The sequence below is a fragment of the Lissotriton vulgaris genome, chromosome 12, assembly GCF_964263255.1.
Source record: "Lissotriton vulgaris chromosome 12, aLisVul1.2, whole genome shotgun sequence".
Taxonomy (NCBI): Eukaryota; Metazoa; Chordata; class Amphibia; order Caudata; family Salamandridae; genus Lissotriton; species Lissotriton vulgaris.
This window is the reverse complement of record NC_141700.1, coordinates 745,392,939-745,419,581: the sequence shown is the minus strand read 5'-3', so window position 1 is coordinate 745,419,581 and position 26,643 is coordinate 745,392,939. Positions and strand designations below refer to the sequence as shown.

The window sequence follows — 26,643 nt, the reverse complement described above, 5'->3', positions numbered from 1 at the left end:
CATGTCCTTGTATTTAAATACATTGCACCCTGCCCTCTGGGTGGTTCAGGGCCTACCATAGAAGTGACTAACATGCATTGAAAGAGAAGGTTTGGGTATGGCAAGGATTTACTTGGCACAGCGGAAATGGCAGTTTAAAACTGCACATACAGGCTCTGAAATGGCAGGTCTGAGACATGTTTACACTACTATTTAAATAGGTGACATAATCAGTGCTGGAGGTCCACTGGCAGCATTTAATTTATAAGCCCTAGGCACAGGTAGTGCAACTTTACCAGGGCCTTACAAGAAAGTTGCCAATGTTAGAATGTTTTAGGGAAGGAGCACAAGCATTTTAGCACAGGTTAGCAGTAGCAAAGTGTGCAGAGTCCAAAGGCCAGCAAAATTAAAGATAGCAAAAACAGATGACCTGAAGGCATAAGGCTAGGGGAAAACCACACCCAGGATGGCAGGACTAACATACTCCATCTAAAATGAAACAGTAAATGCAGGGATGACAAAGCAATCAAACTCTGAGGCACTGGTAAAAAGAGGAGTTGGAAGATTTGGAGGCATAAGAAACCTTACAGAGAAATAACTTCCCCTCCATCCTTTACTCATGCCATTAACTTCCAAGTATTTCAAATCATAAAATCGCTAATTGTTACTGTCTGCTCTTCTTAGGACTAAGAAGATTTGAATCATAGAAAATGTATATTTATTTTCCTTTCAACTTTGTACTTTAGCAGTCGCTCTTCCCATCAAATATTCCTTTGTGTTCATCTCAGATCTGAACAAAATTATGTAGCATTTGGGGAAGAATATGCAGAAAACCAAGGAAGAACTAGATGATAAGATAGCAAAAATCTCCATGGCCACCATATATTTACCCTGTGTGCTGAGATAGGCAGGAATAAATGAGAGCCAGACTGTGAGAAAGGCGAGCATGCTGAAGGTGATGAACTTAGCCTCATTAAAGCTGGCAGGCAGTTTCCTGGCTAGGAAGGCCACTATGAAACTGATTGTGGCTAGAAGTCCAAGATATCCCAACATGCCCCAGAAAGCAATAGAGGATCCTTCATTACACTCAAGAACTATAATTCCTGGCTTAGAAGTAATATTACGTTCAATAAAAGGTGGAGCAAGAACTAGCCAAAAGATGCAGAAAAGTACTTGAATGAGAGTACAGACATTGATTACAATGTATGATAATTGGGGCCCAATCCACTTCTTTAAATTGCTGTTTGGTTTGGTGGCATTGAAGGCGATGACCACCATGATGGTTTTTGCAAAGATGCAAGAGACACAAAGAGCAAAGGTGATGCCAAAGGCCACTTGGCGCAGAAGGCATTTCTCTTGTGAGGGGTAGCCAATGAAAGCTAATGAGCAGAGGAAGCATAGTGTGAGGCACAGGAGCAAAATGAAGCTTAGTTCACGGTTATTTGCTCTGACAATTGGGGTGTTTCTGTAATAAACAAACAGTCCCAGGATTGTAACAGGTAGAATGGAAGACAGAATGGTGGTTGTGGTCAGCATAGTTCCTAGAGGCTCCTCATAGTGCAGAAATTCTATAATCTTGAGAATGCAGCTATCTTGTTTCTGATTTGGCCACTGATCCCAGGAGCACTTGAAGCAATCAATGGAATCTGAAATAGCAAAACAAAATACAGATGTAATATATCTGAACATTGATGTTTCCATTAAAAGACAAATGCACAAACAGCATGATTGCAGCCTACGATATGGTGGACAAACAGACCCTTCCTCTCTCTGTAGTCTTCCATTGCATGGTTCACGCCCTGGCCTTATAACAGAAGAGATGTTTTACTCACTGGTCTTCCGAAGACCTCATTGTTGATCCTTGCGGTATCTCAAATATTCACCAAACAAAAAAAGTTTAAGCATATATTTCATACTTTAAATCAATGCCTCCCATGCAGAACCAAAATAGAATTCCTAATCAATTATGCGACCGACCTCAAATGAAGTTAACATCAGTGCACCTCTATCAATCAAACCAATCAAGTGTCTTATAGAGTGCATCTACTCACCAGTAGGGGTCTCAAGGTGCTGGGGATGGACAGCTGATCAGTCAAAGGCACTGTGCTTTGGTCAAAGTGCCAGGTCTTGAAGTCCGTCCTGAACCGAGGCACTGCTGGTGATTGCCTGAGGTGGAGAGGCGGGGTGTTCCAGGTCTTTGCTGCAAAGTAGGAGAAGGATCTTCCTCCAGCTGTTGTCTTGCTGATGCATGGGATGGTGGCCAGGGCCAGCTGGGCAGAGCTGAGATCACTGGTGGGTGTGTGGAATGCAAGGCGATGGTTGAGGTATACAGGTCCCACGTCATGTAGGGTTTTGTAGGTGTGTGTGAGGAACTTGAAGGTGATTCTTTTGTTGACTAGAGCCAGTGAAGGTCTCTCAGGTAGCAGGTGATGTGCCTGTGTCAGGGGGTGTTGGGGATGAGTCTGTGGGAGGCATTCTAAATGTTCTGCAGTTTCTTGAGAAGATTCTGGGTGATGCTAGTGTAGACTATGTTGCCACAGTTGAGCCTGCTGTTGATGAGTGTATGAGTGACCATCTTTCTGGACTCAGTGGGGATCCACTTGAAGATCTTTTAGAGCAGGGTGAGTAAGACAGTGTTGATCTGGTGATTCATAATGAACCAGGAATCCAGGATGATGCAGAGGTTTTGTGCATGATCTGTGGGTGTGGGTGTTCCAAATGCTGCGGGCCACCAGGAGTTTTCCCAGGAAGAGGGGGTGGAGCCCAGGATAAGGACTTCAGTCTTCTCTGAGTTGAGCTTGAGGCAGCTGTCCTTTATTCAGGTGGTGACAGCCTTCATCGGGTTTTGTAAGTTGTTCTTGGCGACTGCGGATTCCTTGGTGAGGGAAAGAATCAGTTGGGTGTCATTGGCTTGTGTTTGTGGTTCCTTATGATGGCTGTGAGCGGGGCCATGTAGATGTTGAAGAGAGTGGGGTTCAGGGAGGAGCCCCAAGGCTCTCTGCAGCTGGTCCTCACCGGTTCAGAGTCGAACGGTGGAAGTCTGACCCTCTGTGTTCAGCCGGTGAGGAAGGACCAGATCAATTCCAGGGCTTTGTCATGGATGCTGGCGTTGTAGGGACTTGGGCATAGGTTGTGGTGGTTGATGATATTGAAGGTGGCTAAGAGGTCCAGGAGGATAAGGACTAGAGTTTTACCACGGTTGAGGAGGATGCTGACGTCATCTGTGGCAGTGAGGAGGGCGGTCTTGGTCCTCGGGTTGCTTTCGAAGCCAGATTGGGAGAGGTCCAGGATTGATTTGCTTCAATGAACTTCGAAAGTTGGGCATTGATGGCCTTCTCAATGACCCTGGCTGGGAAGGGATGTGGAGAGATGGATCTGAAGTTCTTGAGATCTGTCAGGTTGGCAGAGGGTTTCTTTAGCACGGTGTTGATCTCTGCGTGTTTCCAGTCTTCCTGAAAGGTGGCAGTGTTGATGGAGCAGTTGATGGTGCAGCAGAGTTTGGGGGAGATGGAGCTGTCATCTCTGTTAAAGATGTGGTGCGGACAGGGGTCATATGGTGCTCCGGAGTGGATGATATTTATCGGTGAGGGGAGTACAGCTCTGCAGGGTCTGCTGGGGTCCGGTGTCATTGGGTGCAGCGGTTGTGGTTGGGGTGGGAGGGCATCAAGGCTGTCAAAGCTGTTGTGGTTCTCCTTAATCTTGCAGTGGAAGAAGGTGCTGAGTTTGTTGCAGAGGTCTTGGGAGCGTGGAATGCCTGCTGTTTCTGTGCTGGATTTGGTGAATCCTTTGACCAGGCCGAATTGTTCTTTTCTATTGAGTACGTCAACATTGATCCTTTCTTGTAGAGCAGGTGTCTTTGTTGTTCTAATGAAGGGGTGGTGTTCTGTGACAGCTGCTTTGAATTCTGAGTGGTCTTCCGGGGTCTTCCTGCTCCTCCACCTCTTCTTGAGCCATCTACAGGTGCCTCTGGAATCATGAAAGGCAGGAGAGAACCAGCTGGCTTTCTTGTAGCGTCGCTTGCCTGGGGCTTTCCTGAGGGGAGCCAGTGTGTCAGTGCAGTTGGAGATCCCTCAATGTGCTGAGGTGCTAGTATCTGTGGATGTCAATTGAGGAGTTTTGCTGAGGGAGGTGGTGTATGGTGGGTTTGGTGAAGGAGAAGTGGATGCAGCTGTGGTTGGTCCAAAGGAACTTGGATGTGCGGCTGAAGATGATGTTGTTGCTCGTGGAGAAGATGGGGTCAAGCGTGTGTCCTGCTGAGTGGGTTGGGGAGGTAAGCAGTTGTTTGATTCCGATGGTGGTGAGGTTCTCCAGCAGGAATTAGGTGTTCTTGTCATTGGGGCTGTCCAGGTAAGCACCTAACTGCCACGCCTCTAAACTGAACTGACCCAGTGACACCTACACTGCCAGGAGAAATTCAATAACCAAATCCAAAATGTAGGAGGCTTACAAAAGAATGCATGCACCAAGATATATTTGTTGCATATCACTCTAGATGCTGGAACAACCTGTAGTTGTATCATCAACTCGCTTCTGCCTGGGTACATCTCAGGGAAGATCTTAAAGCCCATCACCTCACAACATTTGTGCCATCTATCTTAGAATACAACCCTGCCCTCCTATATCTCACCCCACTGCAATGCTATGTTTCGATCCCTTCTGAATGTTTACAAAAATATTGCTATCATTACCCAATGTAAATGTTCATCTGTATTGCTGTGCCCTTATATTCTGTACATTATTGTGCTGTGTATAGCACTCTACTGCCCTTTGCGGCTAGATTCAGTCTTTATAAACAGTTCTAATAAAAAAGTAATGATAAATAGAAAATGTAACTCTCTTGTAAGAGAACATCACCTGTCTGGTTAGAAATTTCCCCTTGAGGACATGGAACACACAGAAAGCAGCATGCAGGTTCTTCCTCTTTTGCAACTTTTCTAGATCCAGGGGAACATAAGGGACTGCACACAGAGACAGGTACCTGGGCAATGAAAGAGGTTTATATTATTGCCAAGGACACTCTCTCTCTTAGTGTCATATTTTCAATCATCATGTTAATACATTTATTTCATTTTGACCTTCATTCTAGGATTGGAGGAGCTGTGTCCTGGAGAGCTGCAGCTGATCACAAGTGGTTCTGGGGCTGTATTATACAACTGCCCCGGGGGTGCAACAGGCATTTGCGCCCACTTTGCGTGCCCCTGGAGCACGTTAGCATTATAGAAGGAGCCACAGACGCTTGTGCAGCCCCTTCTGTAATACCCATAGGGCTGGCAGAGCCAGGACCAGACTGGGCACTGCTGCTTTTGGTACCAGGGGGCGATATTGCATCACTGCTGCAAAACCGACGCCCAGTAACAAAAACATTATGGACAGAGCTATGCGGAAATCTAACTGATAGTCTCAGATCTGCATGGATATTTTGAATTCTGGGGACAATATATTGTAATAATTGGACTTATGTTTAGAGATTCCGGCCAGATTTCCTATTTCTAGACCGGGTATCCCCCCACGCCCTTAAACTCAGTCAATTCACAATGAGGCCAAATATATGTTGCATAGATATTTAAAACACTTTTACAGAATGTTATGATTCTATGTAAGCTTAACAAATTGTGAAAGAAATGCAGATCTTTATGAAGAACGTTCTGTCCTGTATAGGAGACTCAAAGCCGCTTGTACATTACGGGCAAGATGAAAGCCATTGCTGAGGCACCTAGATGAGCTGAAGGCACACCGTTCAACCAAGGAAATTCCAGCGAGAACCAAGTCCAGAGCATGACTATGGGGAATAAATGCCATCTTGTTTGCAACACAATGCAGAAAAATGAGTTCATTTTGTAGCTGCAAACAATCAGAGCAGAGCGAGGAATAGCCGATGTTCTGAGAACCATTGTATCCCCGTGAGTGGCTGCCCCCCCTACGTCATGGGCGGAGAAGGGCAGAGAGCGGCCGCGGGGTCCTTGTGCCACCATTGTTCAGAGCCTCGAGCCGCCAGCAGCCCGAGGCGGTGTACGAGGCTGGAACACTTTAAAATTCATTTTATTTAATGCCAATTTAATCACCATCTATCTGATGGAGATTTGATTACAGAAGGAAAGGGAGAGGGGTGTGAGAAGAAGTCCGAGTGAGGCCGATCAGATGAAATTGAGAATTTAGAAGAAAGAATTGAGGACACTTACTGGGGATACGCTGAGAGCTGTCAGAAATGTATTGTGTTAAACATGTACATTTTTAATAAATATGTACCAGCTTTAATGCGGGGCAATACCGGCCTGCAGGTGGGGTGTACGGAGACGGGCTGTGCATAGCGGTCGGCACAAGGACCCCGCGGGCGCTTTCTGCCCGAGACGCGAGCCATGTTCGAATAGAGCATGCGCAATGGTGACGTCACGGAATGATGGTGGGCGTGGTCCCACGTCATCAGCCGTAATATGCGCATGCGTGCGCATGCGCAAAACAGGGGGGGCACTGCCTCACGGGGGGCAGCGGATTATGGAACACCGGAGGTTAGATGCACATACACATGGCAACAATGTTCTCTTTGTCGAGTAGTTTTTCCAGCATTGAATAGGTTTCATAACTTAACATCCTTTATTGTGAAGTACTTGTAGGGCCTTGTCTGAAATATAGTTGCTTACCAAGAGTCCCTGCATTAAAGCTTGGAATCCTCTGCCCTTTTAACATGTTAGTTACCCTGCATTTGCCAGCCCACCATTGGCTTTCTTGTTTTACTCAATGAGTGGGCGGAAGTCTAATCTTACCCACATTGCATTTGGTTATTTTAGAAAGTCCATGCAATCTGACACGGTGAGTATATTGTAACATGTTCACTGTACAGTATCTGTTTTCGGAGGAAAAGGTAATATTGCTTCCCTGTAATAAAGAGACATTTCAATAAATGAATTTAAAATTCAGAACATCTATTGTTTTTTTTACGTTAGATGCCTTCTCACCTCTGGGAGCATTATTTAAGAATCTTCATTAGCAGGCAAACCGATAAACCTTTATAGAATATTTAATTCTGACCCTGCTGTAGAAATGGTGCCCAATAACCGACAGCAGCAGAGGAAAAAAGCAGGACATGCCACCAGAAAACAGTACCCCCATGCCTGCTGCTGTCTTCATTGTTCCTGCTCTGTGACTGTGCCAGTCTCTACTGCATAAGTGCATAGAAGCGGAGGCACCACCACCAAGTCTTCAGAGATGTTCATTAATGCTTATGTAAGTCTCCGGGGAAACTAGAGAATCGAGCTGGATGTCCAGTCACTCCTACCATGCCGAGGAGAATAGGACAGATGGGCCCAGGTGAAAGCCATTTTTAGCCAGGCTCACCTTGTTCTCACCCAAGCACACTTAGGGGCATATTTACAACCCCTCAACACCACAGGAGCATAACTTTTTTTGATGCTCCGTTGGCGCAGCACCATTTTCCATATTCATAAGGTGATGCTAAGCCACTTTGCGTGGTTTCGTGGCACCCTGTAAATATGCCCCTTTCTGCCGCAGTCCTCTGTGGCAAAGGGGCTTGCAATGGGAGTTGCTGCAGGCATTTCACAGCAACATGCATTGCTGTTTGGTGCTAAACAAGATTTACAAGGCTGAGACAGCGCAAATAATTAATGTCATGGAACACATTGAAGATACAAATCGCCTTTAGTGATTGTTTACATGCAGGAAGGTGTCCCTTCCTGCATATAAACAATTGTACCAGAAGCACAGGCACCCTTGCAAAATGGCGGCGAGGTGCCTGCGCTGGTGCTAGCAAACCTTTTTTGCAAAGCACTAGGCAGGGGCGGGTCTAGGCTTATGGCAGCCCTGGGCAGGGAGCGTAGGTAGGGGGCCCCAGAAGAGGGGGTCCGGGCAAGGCGCGGTGGCCAGTGAAGAGAGGGGGGGGTCAGGGTGTTTGGAAGTGGAGCAGAGCCGGAGGCCGCCAAATCCCTTCCAGGGGCAGCCCCGCAAATACGTATCCATCCTCAGATGACTATTATTTTAAGGATATATATTGGCGTGGCGGCCCCTGGGGTTTGGCGGCCCTCTGCAGTTGCACAGCTTGCACATGCCTAAGGCCGCCCCTGGCACTAGGGGAAACACAGGGAGGAGACTACGGCGCATCCCTCCATTTTGACAATGTTAGAGCGTGGCACTGCTACATTAGGCGCAGCTCCATGCCCCAAGATTCTTTTAACAATATGCTCCTTAGTAGATACACAAATAACCAAAGCAGACACTCTGGTATGGTTTCAATACAATTGGAGCTTTGAGGAAACATCAGCGACTGTAGAACGCAACTGTTCGCCTCATCTATGGTCTTAAGAAATGTGATCACGTGGCAAAGGCAAGATGAACATCAACTTGCTCCTCATCAACCAACAACTTTAGTTTCATGCCATCCTCAGGAGCGGTTCGTGTCATGGAAAATAGGTGAAGGGTGAAAGGTGGATGACGGAGACAAATACAAAAAAATTAAAAACAACTTACCTACCGCACTCCAGCATTGCGCTCTTCTACTTCTCTTGTCTCCACTGCAGGCAGGCACATCTCCCAGACTGCCCTGCGGCCAATCCAGAAGATGTTGTCATGAATGGGAGCGGCTTCAGGATTGGCTTGAGGGCTGTGAATTTGCCTGGAAGCCTTTGCCTGCTCTCTCCAACCAGGCAATGCAGGTGGGGTTGGAGAGAGCCTGAGACCACCACTACCCCTCAAATACTGTCACCCACCTGGCCCCATCCCTAAGACTCGGCAAAAGAAATATAAAACAATAATAGAATGGGTTTTAAACCCATTTTATTATCATTTAATTTTTTTATGTTTTTGAGGGTGCTGGCAGGGGGGGCGATGTTCCTCCGCCATAGCGGAGGAGCTGCCACTGCTTGTACTGCAGGCATAGTATCCTACTGGTCTTACGTTTCTCTTGGGCATCACTACTCCCTATGCGCCAACACAAACTCCTAGACCTGGCTCGCAAAATCTGATGGTTCTTACATTCAATCTTTTCTGCTAACTTGGTCTTCAAGCTTCAGCAGACTCTACTGTTGGGTGTGCTAGCACCATAATGTCACTAGTAAATGCTGCACTTTTTCAAACAAATAAACATTTTGGAGAAGGCCACTTCGATAATGGGGAGGATCAAGCACCATTATCTGGCTCTCTTGGGGCTCCCAGTCACATGTGTTTCCTTCTACAGCAAAGAGAGTGAGAGAGTGCTCTGCTTGTAGTTGACTCAGCATGTTGGGATCAAGGCCGGCTTGAAGCAACCAGTTCAGCACAATACCTTCTCATTCAGGATAAGAGGGAGGAATAAAAGTTCACCACCCTTTGCAAGCTCAATGGTCACCTCATTGACCAGGAACCTGGTCTTCCTTTACTCCTTTGGCCCATGACACAGTGATGAGCCACCAAGTTTCAGCACATGCATCATTGGAGTGCCCCCACACCAGTGCTAGTGAAGCTGACCACTTTCTACTGAGGAAGTTACCACGAGGTCACTGGCTGGGCGATCACTCTAATTTGGGCCTATGTCTGGGTTAGCCAAGATTCTGTGTTGCCTCATCCATCCTAAGCAAAAGCCCCAATTCCACACAGGCCCACTCAAGTAGCCCCCTGCATTGCACCTGCTAAACAGAGTCAAATATCTACCTGTAACAATAGAAGATAGTTATTTGCATACATTTAAACAAAAGACAGTCACAGAGAAAACAGCCCTTCTAGAATGACTGCAAATGAAATGGAAACACTGTCTTTGAAAATGAAAAAGAATGTTTGCAGCATGTTTGTAATGCAACATACATAACAGAACAACTATATTTTCCACCGCAGGAGAGAGTTCTTCTGTTATGTAAGTCAGAACATACTAAAAATACTATCCTTGGCAATGAAGACATGATTTGATTTTCTCCTTGTAACAGAAGGGTTGTTAGTTTGAATGCAAAATATAGGGTCATATTTATGAGCCTGATTGCGTCACACTTGCAAAATACAACGTGGTGCAAGTGCGACACAACCCACAAATGAGATTAATGAAGCCCCGCAAGGCCACTTGCATGGTCCTGAGTGGCCTCATAAAGTGGAATAACGCAACACAGCACAAATTGCTCCACGACTCAGCCCTGGAAAGGCATTCCATGGGTGTTGTGTGGGTGTTCCCACACAACTCCCATGCTTTTTGATGCATTTCCAAATTTACCAGAACTGGGTACCTAGGAATAAGCCAAAAAGATATGTCTTACCAGGAAAGGCATAATGAGTAGAGATATCTTTATTCCTCCATGTTACTTTCTCTTTCTATGTGTGTTGCCTTCCAATGGAGGATTAGGCCTCACAGGATTGTTTTGTGTAGGACGGTGCCCCTTCCTTCACAAAAATAATCCTGCATGCAACACTGGTTCCCTTGCACCATGGTGCACGGGTGCCTGCATTGGCACTAGGCAGCCACTACAGCACCAGCACAGGCACAAGGACAGGAATGCACTGCATTCTTTTACACACAGCACATTGTTCCTCTTTCCCTGTCATGCAGCGCAGCACGGTGACTCGCAGCGATGCACAACAAAATCATACATATGCCCCTTAGTCAATCTGTTATTCCACAAATACCACACATATAATGGGACTTTCTACTGCAGTTATGTGTAGTCATTCTACAGCAGTTAGTAGTGCCAAGGATGTCACAACTCTGTGACTTTGAAATCAGTGAGTGGGAAATGGATCATTGAAGTGGAGGGTTGGAGCCAAACAGCATTTGGAACCTACTCGTCCCATGCAGTATAGTAAGTAAACTGTATTTTTTTAGATTAAGTTTCAAGCAAAGTTGGTTGTTAAAAAGTTCTGCAAACCTGTGAAATCACATGGTTGTCCTACCTCCATTGTTGAGACTTTGTTAATCTTCGAGGGAGTTACACTTGTTGAGGTCTATTTTATCTACAGCGCACATTTGTCCAGTTTGCCCATTTTATTATAGCCATCAATGGTATTGTAGGCAATGGCTAATGAGAGCCGCGAGGCCTGCATAGCACCCTGCTACCATAACAAAACCCAACTAAACATTTTTCACAAAGAGAAATGGCACATTATCTATGAAAGGCTATGGATTTGCATCTATATAACATGCCAGCACATGCCAACAGGAGATTTTCAAGGTGGGTGCATAAAGGTCCACTCAGTCCTTCATCATTATTGCTTGGTAGTGGCTGTCAAGGATCAGGCACAAGTGGAGAAAAGAATGCTCATGAATGTGTTTGGATAACCCTTACATAGTAATTTAGTAAATATCTGCTTGGTACTCTGATATATATATATATATATATATATATATATATATATATATATATATATATATATATATATATATATATATATATACATATATATATATATATATATATATATATATATATATATATATATATATATATATATATATATATATATATATATATATATATATATATATATATATATATATATATATATATATATCCAGCTCCAAGGTTGCCCCAGCATTCAAGCATCACTCTTTTTTTTTTTTTTAAATATGTTTATTATTGCAAGATAAGAAAAAGGGAAAAAATACATTGAATCATGTAACAATAAAATGACATAATATTAGCTTTGTGTTAAATTTTACAATATAAAAAGATCAACAGAGAAAATAAGAAAACAAGAGGAAAAGTTACGGAGTACTTTTTAGCTAGGTATAGATAGTGCCCAAAATAGTAGATAGTCACAGGTAAAAAGAAATTTCCACTTTTATAGTTCAAAAAAATGTTTCCAAATCTTTTCTTTTTTTTTTAAAGGCTTTTGGGCCTCTATGTTTAGCTAATGTAAGTTCCATAATTCTTATTTCGCTAACCAAAGCACACTATTCTGAAACATTAGGGGGATCCTTAGATATCCATGTTTTAGCTATAACTAATCTTGCTCATGCAAAGAGTATGGTTATGAGATCTTTATTAAGACAATTAATTTCTTGTAAATCTAATAAAACTAAATGTGCAGAGAGTACCGAAGTTATTATCTGTTTGTATTTTAGGATTTCCATTATTCCATTCCAATATATAGATAATTCGGGACAGGAAAACAGCATATGTTCAATTCCAGCTGCATATAGGTCACATTTTGGACATTTAGTTTTATCTGTTATTGAATTCCCCTGTGTCCAAGTAGATATTCTTTGTGGTGTATAATAAAGTTGTGTAATTGTTCTGTAGAGCTGTAATCTAAGATTGGAGGAGTGTACTATGTTATTTAAGTGGGATAGTGCCGTTGCAATCTGTGTAGGATTAATATCCATATTAAGTCTACCAGGCCATTTTAATGCAATTTTGATCGTATCATCACCCTTGCCCTTAACTAAGTATTGATAGCCCAATTTTATTAGTGATTTTGTTTTATCGGAGTATATACACTCAAGTAAGTCCGATTGAGTGACTTCCGTTATTTTCATTTTGCAAAAAAGGAAGTCTCTTATTTGTCTGTATTTAAAGTACATATCATTAGTTATATCATTTGTTGCTTTCAGGCTTTCAAAATCTAACATACCATTTGATCCATAGAGGTCTCCCAGTGTATTAATTCCATTTCTAATCCATTGGTTTCCTGTCCCATCAGAGAAAATACCAGGAAGACCTGGATTGTTCCAGAGTCTAAGTTCAGCATTAAAAAATGAACTTTTGTCAATGGACAAAATTTGATCCCAGATTTTTTTGATGTGCTTAGCCGTCTTAAATTTGACCCGTTTAAAATAATTCGGGTCGTGTGCGCGAAGTAAGAATTGTTTACTATCAGATCCTCACATGTAGTGATGAAAAAATAGTGGATTTTCGTTCTTTATTAAGCTCCTTATTCGACGAAAAAAGGTTGCTAGAAAGTACAGATTAAAATCCGGAAAAGTGAGTCCACCTTTTGATGTTGGCAATTTCAGAAACTTAATACCCCTTCGTGCTTTTTTGTACCCCCATAAAAAGCTGCTACATATGCCATCTAGTTTTTTAAAGAAGAGTTTATTAGGTTGAAGTGGTATAGCCCTGAATAAGTAAAGTAATTTGGGTAATACCTTCATTTTTATCAAATTAAGTCGTCCTATTAAACTAAGTGGTATCTTGTGCCATTTTTTAAGACTTAGAGCAGTTTCTTTTAGGAAAGCTTCATAGTTCATGTTTAGTATCTTTTCCACATTAGCAGCTAATTTAATTCCTAAATATATAGCATTTTGGCAAATATCGTATATAGGTTCATCAGGGGTGTAATTAGCAATAATTTGTCTTTTACTCACATTGAGTTTGTCCCCAGATACTTTTCAAAATTTTGTCGCTTCATTAATAATCCCGGGCATTGCTTTATTTATGTCTATTGTATATATTGCAATGTCATCGGCAAAAGCTGTTAATTTGAGGGTTTTTTCCCCGTGGTTGACCGGAATGATGTTAGCCTGATCGTTTAGTGCATTTAAAAAGGGTTCAAGAGAGCGAGCGAAAAGTAATGGGGAAAGGGGGCAACCTTGCCTTGTTCCTCTTCCTATCTTGAAGTTAGCAGAGTCTTTACCCCCATAGCTTATCTTAGCCAGTGGTTCATCGTATAGTGAGCTGGCCCAATCCAGATATGGTCCGGATATTCCCATTTTCTTTAGTACTTCCCACAAGTATTCCCACCCCACTCGGTTGAATGCCTTTTCCGCATCTAACATGATCATACCGAGTGGGGTGTGAATAGTCTCAGCCACATCAAAAGCTGTGATTGCCATATTTACGTGGGCGGTGGTGTCTCTACCCATTACAAAGTCGTGTTGTTGTGAATTAACCATATCAGGCATAATAGGAGCAAGGCGATTGGCAAGAATCTTAGAGAAAATTTTAGCGTCTGAGTTAAGCAAAGAGATTGGGCGGTATGAACCGCACTCTTTTTCAGGTTTGCCTTTTTTGAGGAAAAAGATTATTTTGGCAATTTTCCAAGATGATGGTGCTTGCTTAGATGAGAGAATTGAGTTTATCACATTTTCCAACAGTGGTAGTAGTTCTTGGGCACAAGATTTATATATTTCCAAAGGCAGACAATCCTCTCTGACTGCCTTCCCTAGCGGTATAGCGTCAATTGCTTGTTTTATTTCAAATAGTGTTATTTTTTTGTTTAATTGCTGAAGAGCTTCTATATTTAGCACCCTTTGTGTTGTTAAATGTTTATTGAGGTATTGTGTTATTGTGCTTTTGGAGGGTATATTATCGGGAGTGTATAGATTTTGGTAGTATTTAACAAATTGATTTAATATTTGGTCTGCTTGTTCATAAATGCCTTGATCTGACCCTATTATTGCCTTAATTTTAGTTTTGGCTTTTTTATCCGCAGTCTTATAAGCAAGTACTTTGCCTATACGATCGCCACCTTCATACTGAACAAGTTTATATTTATGTATTTTTGCACTATATCTTTCTCTTAAAGTTTTTTTTATTCTGGACTGTAATTCGACTAACTTTATTCTGATCTCATCAATATCAGTTTTTGAGTGTCGCTTAGCGTCGGCAAGTTGTTGTTCAGTTTGTAATATAATGGAGGTAATTCTCTTATTAGCACGGCGACTCTCGGCGTTTGACATCAATATATATTGTTGAGCAAACCCCCTGATGCTACATTTACAAGTATTGAGCAACAGGGAAGTCCCACTGGTAACCCACAAAGGTGGTTAGAGTTATACTGTAGGTGCCCAGAATCTTGCTTTTTAGCAATACCAATCGCACAATAATATATTACCAAACGTCCTGCACAACTTATTCAGCTAGACATAGGCCAAACATTGTAAAAAAGCTATCAAATACCATTAATACCTATAAGGCACACATATTACCAATCTTTGGTCAGAATTAGAAAAAACAGGAAAATTGTTTTTAGAAAATATATCATTTGTGTGTTTATTTCAGGATTACAAGATAATCACAATAATAACAATTAATTAAAAAAATCATACAGTATCACAATTAAAAACATATAGAATCATAGCTATAAGCAAAAAACAAACAATTTATACATTATAAAGTTCAAATGTTCGCAAGAACGGGGGTCGACGCGGCGTTTCGGTTTTGGAGAAACAATTAAAACCTTCTTCAGGACCAAGTTCTAAAAAGAAACACACAGTTACTTTTTTGTGCTTACAGATTGTTTTTGAAACAAACACATTTACATAAAACAATTCCTTGGTTACCTGAGTTGAAAAACTGTCTTCCAGATAAATCATGGAGGACCAGCCGCCCGATTATAATTTCCGGGTCTTAGCTGTACTGCATATTTTCATGGATTCGGATGTAACTTGGGCAGTTATGATGTTTCTAAAAACAATTTTCCTGTTTTTTCTAATTCTGACCAAAGATTGGTAATATGTGTGCCTTATAGGTATTAATGGTATTTGATAGCTTTTTTACAATGGTTGGCCTATGTCTAGCTGAATAAGTTGTGCAGGACGTTTGGTAATATATTATTGTGTGATTGGTATTGCTAAAAAGCAAGATTCTGGGCACCTACAGTATAACTCTAACCACCTTTGTGGGTTACCAGTGGGACTTCCCTGTTTCTCAACATTTCTCCCCTGTCCCAGATTTGACAGATAAGGGGGCCTCCTTTACTTTTTTCAACATTTACAAGTATCCCATACAGTATTTATACTAGCCGTATTGATATTAAGTAGTATGAACTCTTGTATATGTTTTTTCAATAGTGTTATAAACCTAGCATCAGCCAATAAGTACCTTGGGAATGTAAAGTTTTGTGTTTCTTTTTTTTGATCTATTATTACAAATTCAAGTAGCAGAGGGTTGTGGTCTGAGGTAATTTTTGGGCATATTTCAATTTCACAGTTATCTACTATTTGGTCTGATGCCCATATCATGTCTATTCTAGAGCAAGATCTATGCGGCGCAGAGTAGTGAGTGTAACCTGCTATCAGAGGGTATTTAGAGCGCCATAAATCTTTCAAATTGTTTAATCTTGCTAGTTCTATTATTGCTGATCTAACTTTGTGCATTCTATTAGAGTTGCTTTGCCCTGTGGAATCTATTTTATAATTAATGACACAATTAAAATCCCCCGCAATTATACTTTCTCCCTCCCATTCAAGTAGCTCTATACTTAATTCTTCAAATACTTTGGGGTCATCAATATTGGGTCCATATACCACACATAATACAAATTTTTTGTTATCGCCTTGCATCTGTGCAATTGCCCACCTACCCCGAGCATCTGAAGCTGTTTTAATTGTTTCAAATCGAGTTCCTCTTTGTTTTAAAATGGCTACCCCTCTAATAGTCGCATTCAAAGTAGAGCATACAACCAATTGATAACCCATCTGAGACAGCAATTTTCTGTCCTGATACTTAATGTGAGTTTCTGAAAGTAGCACAAAGTTTGGATTGTACATTTTAATCTCTTCTTGTATTAAGTTCCTTTTTGTTTTACTATTTAGACCATCTACATTCCAACTTAATAATCTTAGTTTAGTCATTTTTTATAAATTAAAGTTTCTCCCGTGTAATTAGTTTCCCTCTGTTGATACCTTTTTTTTTAACCACATATTTTCTAGTGTTCTTCAAAACAGAATCATTTCTTGCAATAAACTTTTTCCGCATTTTTCCCCCCCACCTTTTTCCACCCCCTCCCTTGTCAAGACCCCCTCCACCCTCGCACCCTCACGTCTCTTAGGGGGGAGCACCCCTCTATCTTCTGCTGCCGCTGTGTAGGCAGCATAGTGAAGGAGCTTGCATGAAAAACTGCCCCAGCCGCATCATATGTATGTCTATATTTGACCACACAGAGAAGAAAAGAAGTATACATAAGCAAACACAAAAGAGAAAGAAGATAAAGGTGAAGGAGTGAAATGGGAAAGTAAAAAGTAAAATAGGCCAAGGGTTATTTAAGTGTTGTATCAGCAAAGTGGCCGGGAAAAAGAAATAGTGTCATTATTAATGAATTTTAAGTTTTAGATCAATTATCCTCTTTTTCTTTTTCCAAAGAAATTTTTTCTAGAGCTTGTTCTGCCTCTTCAAGTTCAGTAAAAAAAAAAACGCTTGGCCATTGCGTATAACTTTGAGACATGCAGGTTCTTGGAGATAGGCCATGCACCCTAGGTTTTTGAAAGAATCAATCATTTTCCGAAGTTCCCATTGTCTATCCATTGTACCTTTGCTTAGATCTGACTTCACGAAGAAGGTTAGGTTATCAATAGTTACAGGGTTATTGAGTCTGGCTTTGAGTGAAACGGCTTGCCTCAATAGAAAATTCCCAAAGTATATCAAAAATGGTCTAGGGAATTTACTATTTTTGTTTTTTTGAAACAAAGGCAGTCTATGTACTCTCTGTAGTTGGGAATCCCAGTCCCAGTCAGATAAATCACTAAAGGCTCTTTGAAAGAGTTTCACTAGAAAAGATCTCGGGTCGGCCCCCTCCATTCCTTCTGGAATTCCAAATAGTCTAAGATTTTGTCTCCGAGCCCGATTCTTCAAATCCTCTACTTTAGCTTCCAGTTTAGAGACCCTTGATGTATTTTGTTTTACTGTTGATTCTGTTCTACTGGCACCTTCTTTCACTTCTACTATACATTGTTTTATGTCCTCTATTTCTTTTGTAACCCCACCAAGACCTTGACAGATTTCTCTCATGCAAACTTACAACTGAGTATTGTCTTCTCTTAGCTGTAAATATTGCTGTTGACTCTCCATTCTATGTGCCAGAAGAGTTTGCATAATTGATTCCATTGATATAGTATTTGATGAAGTTTTTGAGGGGTCTTGTAATAGTATTGTGTCTTGTGCTTGTGTTTGACCCAGCGATGAGGTTGAATTGAGAAGGTCCATATGTGTTTTCTTTGCCAGCACTTTATTAACGTCCAATGGAAAAGTATTCATGTCTGTTTCCTCAGTTGCATTGTTTATCGTATCAGGCTGTCCCACTGAGTTATCCACTGAGTTATCCACTGACAATGTTTTAGTTGATTTTAAACTTGATATTATATAATCTGGGTCCTCCCTTATCATGTTGGAGTTAGAAATTGTATCTTGAGGATTAATGTCCACAAATTCATCAAACTCAGTATTATCAGTAGTGGCGGAAGTAATTGTCAAGGAAGCACCTTCGCTGTTCTCGTTATTTATGTTAGCTCTAGTTTCACCTGGGGGAGTTGTTAATTCTTGGTTTGCAAATGTTGATTTCTTTATGGAATCCGTTATGCATTCTTTATTGCTCCCCTGAGAGTTGTGCTCATCTTCAGGACATGTACCAGAAAGTCTTAGAGCCATATTCTTTACGCCACCCTTTGCTTCAATCCATCTTCTCAATGGACTATCGTCAATTAAGTGACTTTTCTTATTTCCAGCTGGTTCTCTAGTTAGTGATTTAAGAGTTATATTTTTTTGTTTGGTTTTAGCCTTCATTTTAGTTTTCCTTGAGCCAGTTGTTTTACTAGAGTTAGTTTTAGGGGTTCCATCTATTTCGTCCTCGTCTGTTATTTCCTCATACTCCAGATTGGAGTCCTCATCTGCTAGCTCGATGGTTTCTTGAATTGAGCCATCTCTTGTCTTTTTCCCCTCCATTTTAGATTTATTCAATTGTGAGTTGGGATTGGTGTTTAGTTCCACAATGTCCTCTCCTTTTTTTAGCATTATATCTTGCATTTTTTTTGGGCTAGCGTTCTTCGCAAAGGTCCGTTCTTCACATGTTGTCTCCATACCAGTTTGGATTTCGTTTATTGTGGTATCTCCAGTGTTTGATTGACTTTCTAAAGAGAGGATTACTTTATTTACTCTAGAAAGTTAATCTGAGCCCTTGTTTCTGCTCCTGTTTTCCACTTTCTCAGCTATAGAGGTAGTAGTGACCATCAAAGCATCGTTCGTGCTGTTAAGTGATTCTTTGCTTTTATCTGCCTGCTCTTTTGCCTCTACCTCAACTTCTATCTCAGGCTCGGATTCTTTACACATTTTTTACCCTTTAGGGTAATTCCTCCATTCTTATCCTGCATGGGCATTGTTTCAGATTCCATATTTACTTCTATCGTGTCAGCGTTTTTTTGTTTGACATTTTTATTTTTACCAATATTGCTATTGCATGTGGTTAATTTAAGCATCGCTGAGTGCTCTACTTGTGGTGTATTGGGGCCGCCTGGCGCTGCAGCTGCCGCCATCATACCTGTATTTCCTTGTTTCGCCGTTTTACAAATTTTCCGGCTTCTTGCAGACCGCGTCTGCCTTGATGACATCGGCTCCTCGAGCTCCAAAAATTCGGCGCCTGTAGCACCGAGCGCTGCGTCGGGCGTGCACACAGCTGCAGGGGAAACAGACAGGATCCAAGACCCGCCCCACTAAGCAGCCTCGTCGGCGTGCGAGTGAAGCAAGCCCTAGCGAGTGTCCAGGAGCGGAGAAAACCCCTGCTTTGACGAAGCACAATCAGGAACATTGGAGTTTGCCGTGCAGTGGAAAAGCCCCACTTAGCGAGTTTTTCAGCGGTGAGTTTCGAAATGTTGCCGCTATTCCCAGTGCGCCCTCTCTCTTCTCCCTCTCTCTTCTCCCTTCACCGGCTATCGTAATCAGCCAGTTTAGGTGTGTCTCTACAAAAACTTATCCGAATCGCGGCAGAGCAGCTCCATGTAGCAACCTTCACCTGGCGGCTTCAGCCCGCCATCTTGACTCCTCCCCCGCATTCAAGCATCACTCAAGACAGCAGCACGCTGTAAACAGCCTTTATTGGTACGGAAAAGACACTCCAGTCAATTTCAAAAGTGGCAGGTTCGTCTTTTAGTCCTTACGCGTTGCGAAGGCTCTGCCTTCTTCAGAGGATGAGAAACTGCTCTGTGCCTGCAGGTTCCAAGTTCCATTTGTAATTAGTTCATGGCACGCCACTTAATAGGCAGTTCATATGATGCAGTGCCTTATGGAAGTTGTATTTCTGCAGCAAAATTAATCCTCAAATAGATGCACAATGACGCTTTTGGAGTTTCTTTCCTCGATCCGATGTTGCTGCTCCACACTTGCGACTCCGTATATATGGAGCCCCGTGGCCCTCTATTTAGTTGAGGTGGTGCATGCTTCGCGGTGGGCTAGCCGCATCATAAATCCAGCTCCAAGGTTGTCCCAGCATTCAAGCATCACTCGAGACAGCAGCACGCTGTAAACAGCCTTTATTGGTACGGAAAAGACACTCCAGTCAATTTCATAAGTGGCAGGTTCATCTTTTAGTCCTTTGCGTTTCGAAGGCTCTGCCTTCTTTTTCAGGAGTGTTTTTTTTCCTTGATCACTGGCTTTGGCTTGTGGTGGAAAACAGCTTTTCAAATCGTTTGACACTTGCGGTTTTGTTGGCATAGTCCCGCCTCTATGGGCGTGTGCATCAGTGCATCTTGGTAACAGTAGTTTCAGGTAAGTAAAATCCATAGTGGGAAACGCTGTACCTTTCCCTCAACAGGTTTAAAAATCCATTGGTTCCTGTTATGGGCAAATTTGATGTGTTGCTCAGCTTATACCTGCCAAGGGGGCAACGCCGTTCCTGGTGTGCATCTAATGATGAGAACACACAGACCCGCTTCAGTCTGCAGTGGGGCGTCTTCGTGGCCAGAACCGGCCACTATGTATCCATTTGAAGCTGCTTGAAAAGTGAAGACGCCACACACGACGTAAGAAATCACCTCTTTTTTCTTTAGCAGGCAGCAGCACAGACACAGATGACCTCCCAACGCGTACTCTGCCATCATCGCCATACGCGTTTCAGGAGTGATGTAATCAGTGATGTCATTTGAGATGTCATCAGTGATGTCATCAGTGATGTCACTGAGCATGTCATGAATGATATAATATGTGACGTTATCAGCAGTGGATGGAGCAGAGGATGAAGTCCACTTGTGCCCTGAGGTCCTCAGGACACAAGAGGACCTCATCGCCCCACCAGCAGTGCACCAGAAGCCGAGATTGCAGAGTGGTGTAAAAAGGGGCGTGGATTCGGAACACCTGTCTGTAACACAGCTCTGTGGCGCTTACTGCAGGTACCTGGTGGTCTAGTTGGCACCCAGGGACCCTCAGGGTTGAAGGGGATTTAATCCCCCAACTTACAAAGCGCTAGGGGGCGTGTTTGCACAGTGTTGCAGGGAGGGGGCGGGGCCTCCGGCCAGATGCCAGATTTTTTAAAATGTATTTTTGTTAGAAGGGAGGCTGTGTGGCCCCTCTTCTTTTAATCTATTTTTGGGCCCTGAGGACACCATCCCCAGGGCATACCACAGAAGAAAAAAAATGGGAAGGGGGCTACGTGCCCCCCTCCCGTGGCCGTTTTGCGCCCTGGGCACCCCATCCCCCGGGGCATGGCCTTACTATGTTTATTTTTTTTGTTATACGGGAGGAGGGCCATGTGGTCCCCTCCCGTGGGCCACTTTTCACCCCGGGGACCCTATCCCCCGGGGCCGGCCCTCAAGTTGGGGACCGTGAGGGGAGCCCCAATGCCCCCATGGTCCCGGGCAGCTCCCCGCCTCCTGTGGGAGCCGGCATTGCTTTTGGGCAAGGGCAGCTGCTGACATGCTTACCCAAAAGCAAATCTTCTTTGCTTTTTGGAAGCGGCGAGAGCAGGTTTTCCTGTTCACGCATCCAAAAAGCAAAGCATAGTTTGCTATGACAGGACGGGAGCCATGCTCCCACCCTGTCATAGCAAAGAGCAATGTCCCGGGGGTGGGGACCCAGGGACACTGGGGTGGCGGTCCCCAGGGCCATTGAGGGCTCCAGCCGGGGGGCCACGTGGCCCCCACCTTTCAAGTACAAAGCCCAGGGGAGGTGATGGTCCCCGGGGCTTGGGGGGCCCGCAAGGCACCCCCATTAATAAAGAAAGTGCTGGGGAGGTGGCGGTCCCCGGGGCTGCGGGGGCCGAGAGCCCCCCGCATACTATTAACTAAGCCAAGGGCCCCAGCTAATTATTAAGGCAATGGCCATGGGACCTGGCCCACCCGGGGGCTTGTAGAAAACGAATCCTGCTTTATTTTCTTTTTTCTTTTTCCGTCGGGATTTACGTACCAATCCCAGTATGCAAAGTGGCTCAAGCACATGAGCAAGGCCAATCAGAAGGCTTAATACTGAAATAAAGGAACTGAAACACATGGGAAACGAATTTGCATCTCATTTCATTTAACTGCCCAGGAAGAAGGGTCTTTGAGGCTCGAAACGCGTTGGCAAATGAAAATCACATTGGGAGAGTGGCTGCAAGGTGATTTAATAGTCCGGATGGAAGGTGAGCTGTGTGTGACCTCCTAAGCTTCAGGCTTTTGTATGACATATATATATATATATATATATATATATATATATATATATATATATATATATATATATATATATATATATATATATATATATATATATATATATATATATATATATATATATATTCACTGAAAAAACCATAGGTTATAGACCATATATAGTTAGGAATTAGTATTTACAAAACCTTGAAAATTCACTGGAAAAACCATAGGTTATAGACCATATATAGTTAGGAATTCGCATTTACAAAACCTTATTTTACTCACACAAAACCATTGAAATCCCATATATAGTTAGTTGCACTAACTATATATCGCGCACCCGCAATCCACTGCTGATGATGTCACATATTACATCATTCATGACATGGTCAGTGACATCACTGATGACATCACTGATGACATCTCAAATGACATCACTGATGACATCTCAAATGACATCACTGATGACATCTCATTTGACATTACTGATCACATCACTGATGATATCATTCATGTGATAATACGATGAACCTCTTCAGACGCTAATATAACCTTAGATACAATCAGTGTAAACAGACACTCACAGACTGTCACTCATCCATGGAGTTACTCACACACCTAGTCAGTCATGCAAAGAATCAATCACACCTCCATTTCCTCAACTATACAGTTATACAAACTTTACTTATTCAAACATATACTAACACATATTTACTCTCTTATACAATCCCTGATACAAGTTCACAATGATTGAAATCCCATATATAGTTAGTTGCACTAACTATATATCGCGCACCCGCAATCCACTGCTGATGATGTCACATATTACATCATTCATGACATGCTCAGTGACATCACTGATGACATCACTGATGACATCTCAAATGACATCACTGATGACATCACTGATGACATCTCATTTGACATTACTGATCACATCACTGATGATATCATTCATGTGATAATACGATGAACCTCTTCAGACTCTAATATAACCTTAGATACAATCAGTGTAAACAGACACTCACAGACTGTCACTCATCCATGGAGTTACTCACACACCTAGTCAGTCATGCAAAGAATCAATCACACCTCCATTTCCTCAACTATACAGTTATACAAACTTTACTTATTCAAACATATACTAACACATATTTACTCTCTTATACAATCCCTGATACAAGTTCACAATGATCCATACAGCCACTCACACATTCACTGGCTCTTATGCACAGTTATTTATATATGTCAACTCTCACATGTACTGTGTTTTACATATGTACTTACTTTGACATGTAGCACTGAGATATCCATTCACTCACCAATACACTCATGCACACAGTCAACCGCCCATACAGCTGTTTCCACATGCACTTTTGAAACCATACATCTAGTGAATCAACTGCTCACACATCTATGCACAGAGTCATACACCTCCCAGCCACCCACACACACACTCAGTCTCCCATACAAATACTTGGGCAACCAATCAATAACCCATATAGTTACTCATATAGCTACTTATCAACACATGCAAAGTTTACAGAACAACAGACATAATGATGCACAAATTAAGACAGTTTAGTCACTAACCCATGCACTCAGTGAGACACATTTAATCACTCACTCATACAGTCAGTCATGCACCTACTAAATCCTTCATCCAGACACTTATACATCCACTCATTCTTCAATATGTAAGACATATTTTAACTTTACAGAAACATACAGTCACTGGATGTTGTCATCAGTGATGTCATCAGTGATGTCATTTGAGATGTCATCAGTGATGTCATCAGTGATGTCACTGACCATGTCATGAATGATGTAATATGTGACATCATCAGCAGTGGATTGCGGGTGCGCGATATATAGTTAGTGCAACTAACTATATATGGGATTTCAATCATTGTGAACTTGTATCAGGGATTGTATAAGAGAGTAAATATGTGTTAGTATATGTTTGAATAAGTAAAGTTTGTATAACTGTATAGTTGAGGAAATGGAGGTGTGATTGATTCTTTGCATGACTGACTAGGTGTGTGAGTAACTCCATGGATGAGTGACAGTCTGTGAGTGTCTGTTTACACTGATTGTATCTAAGGTTATATTAGCGTCTGAAGAGGTTCATCGTATTATCACATGAATGATATCATCAGTGATGTGATCAGTAATGTCAAATGAGATGTCATCAGTGATGTCATTTGAGATGTCATCAGTGATGTCATTTGAGATGTCATCAGTGATGTCATCAGTGATGTCACTGACCATGTCATGAATGATGTAATATGTGACATCATCAGCAGTGGATTGCGGGTGCGCGATATATAGTTAGTGCAACTAACTATATATGGGATTTCAATGGCTTTGTGTGAGTAAAATAAGGTTTTGTAAATGCGAATTCCTAACTATATATGGTCTATAACCTATGGTTTTTCCAGTGAATTTTCAAGGTTTTGTAAATACTAATTCCTAACTATATATGGTCTATAACCTATGGTTTTTTCAGTGAATTTTCAAGGTTTTGTAAATGCTAATTCCTAACTATATATGGTCTATAACCTATGGTTTTTTTCAGTGAATATATATATATACATACATATATAAACATACATCATCTGTATATCTATATAAATACAAACATAAATGCATGCATACATATACTTATATGCATACAGATGCATGTTATTTACATGAAAGTTGAAAAAACACTAATAAATGCAAAGCTAAAAAGCCACCTCATTACAAACAGAATGGCTTTAACTTAAACGAGGGCGAGATCTATTGCATTTTCAATGCTTGTTTACTTAGGTTCCATCAAGAAGGCATTCAGATGTGTCACACATTTGCCATAAATTCTGAATGTTAGCACTCTAGTTGCACATTAGATCACTGTAATAAAGCTACTGCTCACCAGGGACGTCTGCTGCTGGTATTCAAAGTGCATGTTTCAGTCTGCATGTCAGAATTTTTTTAATGAAATAGAAGAGGATTTGAGAAGTCACTCAAAATGATCCCTAATTTTTCTTTCTGAAGCACTAATCATACTTTCTATGGCAAAATTAACCCCCTCATGTTGTTCCTTTTTAAATTGAGTGTTTTCAGACTTACCACTTCATTCCAATCAAGATGGCTTCTGGTGTGCCATACTTTTGTCATAAGTAAGACTGTTAGCGCTCTAGTTGTTCTTTAGAACACTCTGGGACATTCTGTCATTGGGCTATACTTGGGGTACATCTGGGTGATATTTGGGCTACATTTAGGCTCTTTTGTCTCTGGTGGCCATCTTGGGAGACTGTATGTCAGAATTTTTTAATGAAATTGAAGAGGGTTTGAGAAGTCACTCAAAATGTGCCCTAATTTTTCTTTCTGCAGCACTAATCATAATTCATATGGCAAAATATACCCCCTCATTTTGTTCCTTTTTAAATTAAATGTTTTAAGAGTTACCACTTTATTCCAATCAAGATGGCTTCAGGTGTGCCATACCTTTGTAATAAGTAGGACTGTTAGCGCTCTAGTTGTTCTTTAGAACACTCTGGGACATTCTGTCATTGGGCTATACTTGGGCTACATCTGGGTGATATTTGGGCTACATTTGGGCTCTTTTGTCTCTGGTGGCCATTTTGGGAGACTGCATGTCAGAATTTTTTAATGAAATAGAAGAGGATTTGAAAAGTCACTCAAAATGTGCCCTAAGTTTTCTTTCTGCAGCACTAATAATACCTTCTATTGCATAATATACCCCCTCATTTTGTTCCTTTTTAAATTAAATGTTTTAAGAGTTACCACTTTATTCCCATTACGATGGCTCCAGGTGTGCTATACCTTTGTAATAAGTAGGACTGTTAGCGCTCTAGTTGTTCTTTAGAACACTCTGGGACATTCTGTCATTGGGCTATACTTGGGCTACATCTGGGTGATATTTGGGCTACATTTGGGCTCTTTTGTCTCTGGTGGCCATTTTGGGAGACTGCATGTCAGAATGTTTTAATGAAATAGAAAAGGATTTGAGAAGTCACTCAAAATGTGCCCTAATTTTTCATTCTGCAGCACTAATCATACTTTCTATGGCAAAATATACCCCCTCATGTTGTTTCTTTTTAAATTAAATGTTTTAAGAGTTACCACTTTATTCCAATCAAGATGGCTTCAGGTGTGCCATACCTTTGTAATAAGTAGGACTGTTAGCGCTCTAGTTGTTCTTTAGAACACTCTGGGACATTCTGTCATTGGGCTATACTTGGGCTACATCTGGGTGATATTTGGGCTACATTTGGGCTCTTTTGTCTCTGGTGGCCATTTTGGGAGACTGCATGTCAGAATGTTTTAATGAAATAGAAAAGGATTTGAGAAGTCACTCAAAATGTGCCCTAATTTTTCATTCTGCAGCACTAATCATACTTTCTATGGCAAAATATACCCCC

At 41.8% G+C, this 26,643-nt stretch overlaps 1 protein-coding gene across 1 annotated transcript in view; it reads right to left on the bottom strand.

Moving 5' to 3' along the window:
* Positions 1-708: 708 nt before the first annotated feature.
* Positions 709-26,643, bottom strand: part of LOC147678547 (extracellular calcium-sensing receptor-like) — a 95,779-nt gene continuing 69,844 nt past the window's right edge. The window contains exons 4-5 of the mRNA XM_086946594.1: positions 4,834-4,957; positions 709-1,625 (exon numbers count right to left, since the gene is read on the bottom strand). Of these exons, the coding sequence (XP_086802720.1) occupies positions 709-1,625; positions 4,834-4,957 (1,041 nt within the window). The remainder of the gene's footprint in view (positions 1,626-4,833; positions 4,958-26,643) is intronic.